General features: G+C 39.0%; 1 protein-coding gene across 2 annotated transcripts in view; it reads left to right on the plus strand.

The window, feature by feature from the left end:
* Positions 1 to 12072, plus strand: part of srpk1a (SRSF protein kinase 1a) — a 23199-nt gene that overhangs the window by 4919 nt on the left and 6208 nt on the right. Inside the window, exons 3-15 of one of the 2 annotated variants that reach the window (XM_015053586.1) lie at positions 3819 to 3946; positions 4231 to 4339; positions 4473 to 4560; positions 5338 to 5425; positions 5809 to 5915; positions 7344 to 7509; positions 7606 to 7631; positions 7724 to 7937; positions 8097 to 8474; positions 8586 to 8686; positions 8924 to 9031; positions 9843 to 9912; positions 10809 to 10901. In XM_015053586.1, the coding sequence (XP_014909072.1) occupies positions 3819 to 3946; positions 4231 to 4339; positions 4473 to 4560; positions 5338 to 5425; positions 5809 to 5915; positions 7344 to 7509; positions 7606 to 7631; positions 7724 to 7937; positions 8097 to 8474; positions 8586 to 8686; positions 8924 to 9031; positions 9843 to 9912; positions 10809 to 10901 (1676 nt within the window). The remainder of the gene's footprint in view (positions 1 to 3818; positions 3947 to 4230; positions 4340 to 4472; positions 4561 to 5337; positions 5426 to 5808; positions 5916 to 7343; positions 7510 to 7605; positions 7632 to 7723; positions 7938 to 8096; positions 8475 to 8585; positions 8687 to 8923; positions 9032 to 9842; positions 9913 to 10808; positions 10902 to 12072) is intronic. The other variant, XM_015053585.1, reaches the window with a different exon arrangement.

Here is a 12072-nt window from a genome sequence, read left to right on the forward strand (position 1 = left end):
GCACACACTGTACAATATAATTGGGCTGAAATAAATCAACCAAGTCCCTTACTGATAATATTGCCAGGATATGATACAGTTTAACGAAGCGTCGTTTGTAGCTGAGAATGAACTGTTGACATGGACATGTCGAACTGGTTGTTTTGTTGCATCTAACAATGTAATTGTCCTAACGGCACCAGTGACATCCTACAGAGTGTTATGTAACAGCCTGAGCTATATTTAAAACTAGAGAATGAAGAAGCCCACATCAGCCCACTGAAGCATGGCGTTTCTCTGAAAACGTTCCGCTTAGAAATACTTCTCTCCAGGCAACTTGCCGGCATGGCATCACAGCAGAGCTGCCGCTAAGAACTATTTATTTATTTATTTATTTATTTAATTTTAATTACTTTTAAACAACTGCTTCATTTGATATAAATAACAACTTGATTTTCATAAATCAAAAGCTATTTCATGGTTTAGTTTATATTTTATAAACCGGCTTTGACAGAACTGACAGATGTTGAGACAAAAAGTGTGGTTAGATGGCTGTAAAGTGCAAACCAAAGTTGACAAAAGCAAATAATGTGAGAACTTGTTGATTCGTCTCTTACTGTGAAGGATGTTGTGCAAGTCAAATGTGCTGAAGTGGAAGAATTGATGCACCTCCAAAGGGACAAACAAAATGTATTTTTCATGGATTGCTTTTGTGAAAGTTATTGTTGGGGTTTTAATGTTTCCATGGAACATACAAATGATTTGTAATTTTGGATTTTATTATTTTAGTAGAAATGGATTGGATGGGTTAAATAAATGTTTGGTCTAAACGTGTCTTTAAGCCTTGACTAGAAAAGCAGCAGGGAGACGATGTGAGTGAATCCAGCAGCTTAGGCTGAGCTTGTATTTTTTTGTTGGCTCATCATTGATCCCTGAGTGTCTTTGCGTTACTCACAAATTTTAGATTCTTTCTGCTTTTGGAAACTTCTCAAATATTTCAGGATCCAGTGCCTTCAGTCCTGAAATGGATGAGGTTTTGTGCCATGATTGGTTTGAAACTATATCTAGTAGCAATGCTAATATTGACTGCACGATATGTTGTGAATATATTGTCATAATGTAAGTGTGCAATATTGATGCTGATGTAATGGAGAAATATATAATTAATGAAGTCCATATATTTTAAAGGTTTAAAATCACATTATTGCAAATCCCTTACAAGGAAAACTGTCGAGGGTAAAACGTGTTTGTGTGTAGCATGTATCAATATTTATTGTTTTTAATGAAGACAGATCATCCGTCTGCTGACATGGAACCCAATAGTTTTTTTTCAGTGTGCTTCCGTTTCATTTTCGCGCTACTGAAACCTGGAAGCTCCTCGTTGAAATTTTCCTCAAAAAACTATTTATATGAATGAAGGCCGTGATGTTCATAAATACTAAATTAAAAACGATGTAGAATATGCAAAAATGTAGGTAAAGACGAACTAAATGACAATCAAAATCAATGTAAGCTAGAAGTTTGTTTCTCAAGTGTGCTGACGTTCTAGTACTCTGATCGACTGTAAAATCGTATCCACGTATTTTATGTATTTGTTACATAGACTCCAGTCACTTTCTGTGTTAACTGATCATACACCACCTGTTTTAAATTTCAGGTTGACGTGATGTGTTGCAATCTTGCACATCATGCCTTTGGGTCGGTGTTTCCGCACAAATGAACGCGCTGTGCTGCCACTGCTCCTCTTTTACAGCCTTTCCTTGTGCTGATTCTTTCAAACGTGACTGCACATGTTTCAGGGCAGCTGTTTTTAAGAAAACCAAGTTTAAATGTTTAAATGCTGTTTACTTGCGGTGTTCTGCACACAAACACCACAACACCCCAATGAACATCAACCTACAAGGGATCAAAAGTTCAGGGATGTATGCATAAAGCCATGATTGTTACTCTTTTCTGTTAAAGGCTGGAGGTTCTTCACGAACGCCTTTAAACACAGACCTTAGAGCACAGTTTGGTTCATCATATTTAGTCATATATATTTTAGGCACTTGAAGCCGATGTACAGCACTTTAAGAAAAGGTGCCATGCAGTTTATTTATATTATTTCATGCGTGAGACCAACAAAGTTGTGGATAACTGTGAAGTGAAGTATACTTAAGTATTTAAAGCGTCAAACTTCAGGACGGTACACTTAAGGAAAAACACTTAAGTGTTCCTTACCATGAAAAAGTATTTTATTTATAAAAAGAAAATTGCAGCTCTACTTAGGTTTGCAAAGCCGAATTTGAATGAACCACAAGATGATGCCAGAGACCAAAGTAGATGTCAAAAACCTAACAGCATCTCAGTAAACAAACTTCAAACTCGCCGTCGAGCATGATGAAGGAGGGATGATGATGTTGATGATGATGATGCGGGCTGGTTTTGTAGCCACAGTAGCCGTGTCTAAGTACGTGAGTTCATTTTCCACAGATGAACTCACCAGGTGGAAAACTCAGATTGCTGCATAAATTATCTCAAATGTTTCCTACAGTTTTCTGATGACGATGTTTGAATGCCATTGTGTGTTTTGATGTAAAAGATCGCATGATGCATTTCATATTGAAAGTAAATAAAATGCAAAACCTCATCACAGACATTAAATCTGTGACCCACATGATCAGAACTCCATGTGCAGCTCCTGTTTCTCCTCCAGCTTTGTCCTGTTTGGGATGAACAGAACTCCTGGTAAACAAAGATTTGCTTTGTGGTTTAGACAAACCAGGTGTTTAAAAATAACTAATGTTTCAGTGCATCTGTTTTTTTTTGTCCTTTCCATTTGTGCTGCTTTAGGGTCTGTTTTATGATCTGTTCTCTTTTGAAGTTTATTCACCACCTTTTTAACATTTGTTGTGGTTTTAAACATCCAAGACGGCAAAGCAGGACTCGTGTTTATTTCACTGTAGGTCCACAGGTACTTTCATCCCGTTGCATAATAAAAACAGACATTATGGGTCATTTAAATATCACCAGTGCAGATTATGTTGGTTTTGATTTTCAACTTGTGATTTTATTTTAAAGTTAATTGATTGCATGATGTTTTAGATTGGTACAGATTGTAGTTAAATCCACTTTTGTTTGGAATTAAGGACAAACCAAACCAACGCTACAGTAAACCCTCTGCACTAAAACTTTGTCTCTTTTTCAAAGGAGAAAATTCAGTATTACGGATCGCAGGCCCAGCAGGCTGGTCTCTGGCTGTTTTGATGCAGCTTTGATCATGACACATCAAAGCTAAACTCTTAGCATTTGCTTTCGGTTGGCGATGAATCTAATTTTAAGGATTTATTACTAACTTTTACAAAAACAGATTGTGGGAGTTTTGATTCATTTATTTTCATGTGATTTGATCATTATATTGAATTCATTTTTTAGGTTTAACCGCGTGTCATTCCAGCATTTAATGCTTACTGTTGATAGTTTATCGACATATAATTATAAGCTCTTTAAGTTAGTGCAACCCTGTAATGGAAAAAAGAAGCTCACATTTATTTTTGATAAAACTGTTTAACATTTTGACTCGTTGACTTTGGGAAAACCTTTTTATTTCTCTTACAATAAAATAAGACTGTGCTTATAGTGAATGTGGCAAAAAAAAAAGAATAGTTTGTTTTTGTTACTAGATATTAAAAATGTTACTAATGCTCTCAAAACCAATGTTTTTTTTTTGTTTTTTTTAAAGCTTTGACTACTATTGCAGAGGGCTTTAAAAAATTTTTGGGAGGTAAAACACAAATTGCCGAAGAAGCCTTATTCCTAATGTGGTCTATATATATATATTTTTTTCTTCTGCCCATCAGACAGCCACCAAATGTTCGATCTCGACAACCACCACAACAAGAGACCTCGCCCCAGGAGCCGGAGGAACCCGAGGAGATCCTGGGTTCGGACGATGAGGAGCAGGAAGACCCCAACGACTACTGCAAAGGTGAGTCCTGTGTTTAAACTTTACGTGTCAGCTGCTCTGCAAAAAAAAAGAAATGAGTGTAAATACTTAATGAAGTCATCAGTGTGTGTTTTTCAGGCACAGCATCGTTGGTTGCTTATTAACTTGGTGAGGGAAGTTGGGTTGTGGAGAAGCTTATATGACTCAGACATAATCCAAACTGTTGTTAATTTATAACCAGAGATTACGCCGCGTGCACATGAGCTTCATGTCGTTCCTGGTATCTGTTGAACTATTTCCATCAGAGGTATTTTCTTCTCTTCCAGGTGGCTACCATCATGTAAAAGTAGGAGACCTTTACAATGGGAAATACCATGTCATCCGTAAACTGGGATGGGGACATTTCTCAACCGTGTGGCTCGCCTGGGACATCCAGTATGAGAAAACATTTTCACCGTACTTTCAAATCAGGCTTCTCTTTATCTTAAGATCCTGTATTTTTTTTCATACACTTAAGTGTTTCTACTTCAATTCCTTTTAGTAAACATCACTTGTTTTGTTATTCCAGGGTTAAAAGATTTGTTGCGATGAAAGTTGTGAAGAGCGCAGAGCACTACACTGAGACGGCAGTGGATGAGATCAAACTCCTTAGATCTGTAAGTTGCAGGGCTAACTGCACAAATGAACTCTTGAATGCAAGGACAGCAATTAATGTTCAGCAGCATTTTCAAGTAACTTGTAAAAACAGAGGCGAGAGAAACTGGCACACGGACTTTGAATCAAGTTTGATCTGTTTTAGAGACAAATGGATTCTGGTGAAGTTGGAAAGTTGGACAAGTTGTTCTTCCTACCATCAACGACTCCTAAACAACCCGTTTCGAAATCAGAATCATCACTTCTCTTTGCTTTCGGAGTCCAGCGAATACATTACAGGCAAATCTTAATCACAGATGTGTGCTGCTTTTAGCTGGATTATGGTTTAGGGACCATCTACAGTACAGTACAGGGGGAACTGGGGGATTAAATCCATTTGGATTGTTCCAACATAAACCTTCGTTCAGATGAGCACTTGGAAATGATGAAACACGTGTCGTATCTCTTGACATCCAAACACTTAGAAATCAGTGAACTCCCCTAATCAGTGCATCTAATACTTATTTTCCCCACTGTAAACTTCAGAGGCAATAAACACATATTTGCACATATTGGTTTATGTACGCCTAATTATTATTTTTTTTTCCCAAATAAATTTATTTTGTTTCACAGCAGAGTAGCTGATTACTCAGGCTGTCCGGGTTCATTGTGTTCACCAGGCAGCCTGAGGGAAGAAGCTGTCTCTGTGGCGGCTGATTGTTTTTTTGTTGTTTTTTTTGCCAGTGAAAATGTGACACCTGATTGTTTTCCTTTGCATTGTGACGTTTCCTTGTCTTCAGGTAAGAAACTCGGACCCCGACGACCCAAAGCGTGAAATGGTGGTCCAGCTGCTCGACGACTTCAAGATCTCTGGTGTCAACGGGACTCGTATCCTTCACAGCAGAATGTCACATCCTGTTTTTTTTTTTTTGGTGTTACCGTTTGAAGGCGGTGAAAGCACTTCCTACTAAGAGATGAAACTTTACTTCCCAAAAATATGTTGCGAGGAATATATAGTTACAAAGCGTAACAGCTTTAGACGGCAGAGCCTGGGGTGTAACAAACATATCTATGTGTGACCCAGAGGGACCTCTAGGTATCATAGCAGTCTGGCTGAGTAAGATCTGCTGAATGCTGCAGCTGTAATCCGAGAGCCTCTTGTTCTGTATAGCTAATGCTCCACCTCACGAATGCTCACATGCTCCCTAAACCGTGTTTTTTCTTTCAGTTTTTCCTCTCCCATTGTTGCTGTCTTAACTACTGTCCTCCAGATGTCTGCATGGTGTTTGAGGTGTTGGGACATCACTTGTTAAAATGGATTATAAAGTCAAATTACCAAGGGCTGCCCCTGCCTTGTGTGAAGAGCATCATTAAGCAGGTAACACGAGAGCCTCAGTCTCATCTTTTTAAAGCTGATGAGTCACCAAGAAGGCTCAGCCTGTGTGAAGGGTGGAAACCAGTCGGGGCGGAACATGTTGTGGTAACTGAGCGGGTAAACGGTTAAATACTCCCGTCGTGTTTTACAGGAGATCTTTGCCAAAATCGTATATGTCTTATTCAGCGAGAATATATATATATATATATATATATATATATATAAAAAAATCATTGTGTCATTTTTTTTTTTTTGAGTAATCATAAATGTTGCCGGTGTGCTTCGCTGTGCAGGTTCACGGCAAAAGGTGGTTGGTAACGTGGATGCAGTAATTCCAAGAAAACAGAGAAAAATAACGTTCTTGACCACATTTAGGGTTTGGTCATTCAGAGCAACATGTTGTGACTCGTTCTGTGATCCTTTTTGCCTCATTGCTGCTTTTTGGAAATGCTCTGGCTTTAGAACTGGAGTTTGTAACTCCAGTGGTTTAGTGCCATTGTCCTGCAGCTTTTAGAGTCATTTCTGCTCTAACTGACCTGAATCAAATTAATGGCTAAAGGCCGGATTATTGCAAAACCTGCTGACACGCCAATCAGGTAATTCAGCCTTTTGATTCAGCTGTGTTGGAGTCACTATTTTTTTCCCCACTTCTCCTTAATAAAAGTTTATTCTCTTCACTTCTGATTCTGAAAGAGGTTTGGTGGCTTTTTCCACCACTTTACACTGGAACTGTTAAACCATTTTACTCTGTAGTTCCTTTTCTGTGTTAATGACTTTTGCTATTAGCTGCTAAGGGACGTTGCTTCATTAAGTATTTAATCTTGTGAAAATTAAATACTGTCGTTCTGTTTAAATTGAAAACCTGCTACTTCAGAAATGTACCTGCATTTAATTGGTGCGTGCAAACCCAACACCCCTGGGTTTGTCTTGAATTGGTTCCAAAACACAAACCTCTTGGAATCACAGATTGAGACGCTTCATAACTGAATATGTTGGAGCTTTTACAGAAAAAAGCCTGGGAATCAAGGCGGACAGGGTTGAGGAGTGGGACTTGAGCAATCTCTTAGGGGCAGTGTGTACACACAAAACAACACATTTAGGGAGAAACTTCAAGAAACAACAACAAAAAAAAGCAAATTTTACCTTGACAATATAAACAAACTCCCACTTTTCTGTTTTTCTTTACAAATGATGTCTCAAAATACAGTGTTTGTTTATTTGGAGCGAATATTTTTTTCAGGATGTCTGTGCCTCTTTGTCAGTATAGAAAAGTGACAGAAGTGGATTCATGAATACAGGAAAATAACTTTGCAACGACCAACTTTGAAAAAGGAACTTTGAACATGTGGCACTGATGCATACTATAACAGTTCATTGTTCAAACATAACTTTTGGAGGTAAATAATCATTTTCCTCTGGTTTATCTTTGAGGTTCTGCAAGGTTTAGACTATCTGCACACAAAGTGTCAGATTATCCACACGGACATAAAACCAGAGAACATTCTGATGAGCGTTGATGAGCCCTACGTCCGAAAGCTTGCAGCTGAAGCTACAGAATGGCAGCGAGCCGGAGCGCCTCCCCCCTCCGGCTCAGCAAGTATGACTGACACGCAAACGATAAAATCAAATAACATCTAAAAGGTTTAACCTAAAACTAGTAAGATTTTGCTCTCACTCCATGTTGTCTTTGCAGTAAGCACAGCACCAGCCCCGAAACAGGTACACATTTTGTTTTTCCGCACAGAAATTTTACCCCCAAAACAAACGTGTAACTTTTGCCGCGCTGTTTTTCTGTCCTGTGTTTCTCTTAGACTGTGAAAATGTCCAAGAACAAAAAGAAGAAGTTAAAAAAGAAACAGAAGCGTCAGGCAGAGCTGCTGGAAAAATGCATAATGGACATGGAGGAGATGGAGAAGACCACAGAGACGCGCGAGGACGACAAAGAGCCGCAGTCTCCCAAGGGACGAGCCTGCGCTCCTCTCAGACGCGTCTCTATTGAGGAGTTCAGAAGTGACGAACCAGCTGGTAAGAAGCCAACAGCACTGGAAGTCTTTTATTTTTCTTTATGAATGTAAAGAATCATACTGGTCCAAAACCAGGAGTCATAGCTGTTTGAGTGAGTCTCTAGAATCCTACAGCAGTCGAAAACTCGTTCTTAAGTTGATCTCTTTAATAAACCGTCAGAGAGGAGCGTGACTCCAGATAACATGAGAGTGGGACCAGACGAGCCGCCAGAGGCCAACTGCAACGGCCATGCGGAGGCGGAGGAGAGGCAGTCCAACTGTTCGAATGAAGACCAACACAACGGGAACGCCGAGGCCGAGTCCCCGGAGGAGCTACATAAAGAGTCCCCAGTCCACACGCTGTGCAACGGCGTGGAGTCTACAGATTTCAACGAGCTGTACTGCAAGGTGGACGGCAGGGAGGCTCACAGCAGCGGAGCCACTCAGCGACGCCTTCGCTCAGGGCGAGAAGGAGAGTTTGAACGAAGTCTTCTGCAAGGCGACGACGAAGAGGACGAGACTGAGGGTCATTACAGAATCCAGGAAGGCCTGAGAAACGGTCAGTCAAACGTTTTTACACGCGCGTGATCTTTGAGCTAGTTGGAACTTTGAATTATTGATTAGAAAATCTATTCTTGCCTTTGCGCTTTCCCTTTCCGCTCTGATGTAGACAAGTTAACAGCGGGATCCCTGTTAGTTAACCCTCTTGAGCCGGGCAACGCAGAGAAGATCAAGGTCAAGATTGCAGACCTGGGGAATGCTTGCTGGGTGGTGAGTAGCTAACAGTCACAGAGATTTCCTGATTAGGGATGAAATCTTGTTGGCAAAAGATCATATAAACAAGTCTGTGTACCACAAAATGTTCTGGACTTTATTGACTGTCCTTCACAGATGTCTGATTCTTATTTCTAGCTCTTAAAAATTGTATGGTTTTTTTTTTTTTTCTTTTTGTACATGTTGAAAATAGTTTGCACTTTTTAAGGACGCGTTTCTTTGTTTTTCTCCCAGCATAAGCACTTTACAGAAGACATCCAGACTCGACAGTACCGATCTTTAGAGGTGCTCATTGGTGCAGGATACAGCACGCCGGCGGACATATGGAGCACAGCCTGCATGGTGAGAGGCTGCGATGTGGAAACGTGTAGTGAAATGTGGTTCACCTTTTTGTTTTACCTGGATGAGAAAGAGGAAAATATACAACGCACATATTTTCAGATGCATTTTAAAAGAAAGAAGGAGAAAAAAAAGTAATATCGCGTAACTGTTATTTTATAGAGATTTATCACACATAGAGTAAAATATTTCAGATTTTTATTTATTTCGAATTTTCACCATCTGTTATTATAAACTTTGTATTTTCAGAGTTCTTTCATGATGAACTCATAATTCTTATAATTCATAGAGAATTAAATTAAGAAATATTAAGCAAAATTGAGATTTTACTGTTTAAGGCTGGATTTATTTTTGTAGCTAACAAGTAACAAAGGATAGTCAGTCATTCATTATAAAGAAAATAGCAACGCTCGTCTGTATCTTGCTCTCTTTTTTTTTTAATCCATTTTTTATGTGAGGGTTTAAAGCCGAGTCGAGCTGGCCTGTTTCCATAAGTTAATTTACTGGAAAAGTAGTTTCTGACTTCAAGTCTGACAAAGATTCCCCCACTGGTTGTAACATGAGGCTCTATGGGAGCAAAATGCAACTTCTTAATAAAGTCGGTCTAAATTACAACTGTAGTAATGACACACTATTAAATATCTGGTTCTGTCATAGATTTGTTTTGGTGTTCGTTTGTTTTTTTACTGAGGCAAAAATACTTTTACAGTTCTAGCCCTGAAATAGTTTTGTAATAAAATGCTAAAAGAAGTTTGAAAATGCATCAGAGAGTTGGCGATGTGCAGTGATGATGGTGATTCTCTCGTTTGTTCAGGCCTTTGAGCTCGCCACTGGTGATTATCTGTTTGAACCTCATTCTGGTGAAGATTATTCCAGGGATGAAGGTAATGTTTGAATTTTCTCCTCCTGCCCGTTCTCCTTTCTTTATTCACTCTTAGCCTTGCAGCGTTTCTGCTAAAGCTGCTTTATCTGGATGCACTTTTAAAACCTGCTTCCCTGCTGAGACATTTTGTTGGCAAAAATTTTGCTTCTGCGAAAACCCTTGCAGCGATATTCCTAGTTTATTAGCTCCGATTTGTTGCTGCCATTATTTTAATAATTAAAAAAAAAAAAAAAAGTCTCCTACTTTGGATTTTTGCTGCAAATTTTTGTGGGGTTCGCCCAGTATTTTTCGGTGAACTTGGCATAGATGTTTATATTGTTAACATTTAAACAAGAGTTCATGTCATGAATTAATGATGTTATGAAGAAACATTCCTGCGTTTCATTTCCCAACCTCTAAAGCCTTTTTAGTTACCCTGGAAATGGGGCACATCTCTTCCATCTCCTTGTTGTCATCGATCATTCCTCGTGTTTCCTTCACGTCTTTTGCACCGTCTGTATGTAAATGTCAGCGCGCTGCTTTGCTTGAACTTTCTGTGCCGAAGTGATTCTGCTCTGAAATGTCGGATATGTGCTGATGCTCGGGCTTTAGGCAGCTGTGAATGAGCCTCTTACACATTTAGCACATTAAACATTTATCCACCTGGCTTCTTTTATCACCGCTTTTTGTTGCCTGATTGGTATTTTGTGTTGGAATATGTTGTTTTTATTAATCTGTTTTTGTCCCGTTTCATCATTTGACCAGAATATTTTAGTTTTTCCATGTTTGCTTGTGATCAACTTGTCGATCATCATCATCATCCATTGTTCCTAATTGATTGTTGCCATCATCATCCTCCCCTCCTTCTCCTCCTCCCCTCTCCTGCCCTTTCCCTCCTGTGACGTGCCTCATTTCCAGACCACCTCGCTCTTATGATTGAGTTACTTGGTAAAATCCCTCGCCACTATGCACTGAGTGGGAAATACTCGCAGGAATACTTCACCAAGAGAGGTATGCCTCCCCTCTGTCTGTGGCTCACTCTGGGTAAGGTGGACAGGAGGCCCAAAGGAGAAAGATCCTGACAGCATTCTTTATAAGCATTGGAGAAGCATGCAAAAATATTTAAAAACATGAAAAGGTGTTTCCTTAAATCTAAAAATTGGAAAGAAATAAAACCAACATTCAGACAGAATTTCCGATTAGCCTCCAACAGATGTTTGCCGTTTCTGCCCAACATGTAATTTCGTCCTCTCACTTCCATTTATTTCTTTATTTGTAAGCAAAAATATACTGAAATGCAAAGGTTTTAGTTAATCAAAAAAAAGTATTTTCATGAATTGCTGTACAGATGTAGCAACCAAATGATTAAAAATGCCGAAAGACTGAAATGACCACTTCATTAAAAATCTGTTGTCTGAACAGTTCAGGTTTAGTTAGTTTTTCATAGGTTCTGTTGTAACAGAATGTATGTTCTCAATAAATGTGTTGCAAAAAAAAAAAGGCTCTGAAGAGACGTGCAAGAGCCTGTCCCATCTTTACTTTAACTTCACATGGTACCGACACGGTATTAGCCTTCCTCCTGGAAAATTCAATTCAGTTTGTACAGCGCCAGTTCACAACGCATGTCATCACGGCTCTTTCCAAAAAGAAAAAGTCCAGTCATGATTACATTTGTATTGATTGTGGTCATCAAACAATCCAGTCGAGTTCAGTTCGTTATTCAAATTAGTGGAAAAGTTTTCTCGGTTAGATCGAGTCATTGTTTCACAAGGTCCTAAACAAGCATGTAGTGACTGTAGACGACCACTAGCACTGTGTTGTTGATTCTGCTACAACCCCTCATACTGAGCATGCATGTAGTGACGGTGGAGAGGAAAACCTCTTCATTAGCAGGAAGAAACCTCCAGTGGAACCTGAACTTTAACTAGACATTATTCTGCACTGTGGGTTTTCAACACCAACCACAGATCTGCTGATACGGTTGGAGAAGAACTAATTAAGCCAGTTGAGCTTGAATGATGAATGAACTTTTTTTTTATGCCCAAAAACAGCATAAAAGTAAAACATAAGAAATAGAGAGAGGGCAGCCTAATCCCAATTTGTGATAAAATGTCTTTTTTTTTTTTTTTTTTTTTTTTTCACATTAAGGGGTTAAATATATAAATTATGTTTTTTTTAAAAT

This window comes from Poecilia latipinna, unplaced genomic scaffold (genome assembly GCF_001443285.1).
Source record: "Poecilia latipinna isolate Pla-1442-1.1 unplaced genomic scaffold, P_latipinna-1.0 Scaffold1187, whole genome shotgun sequence".
Lineage (NCBI taxonomy): Eukaryota > Metazoa > Chordata > Actinopteri > Cyprinodontiformes > Poeciliidae > Poecilia > Poecilia latipinna.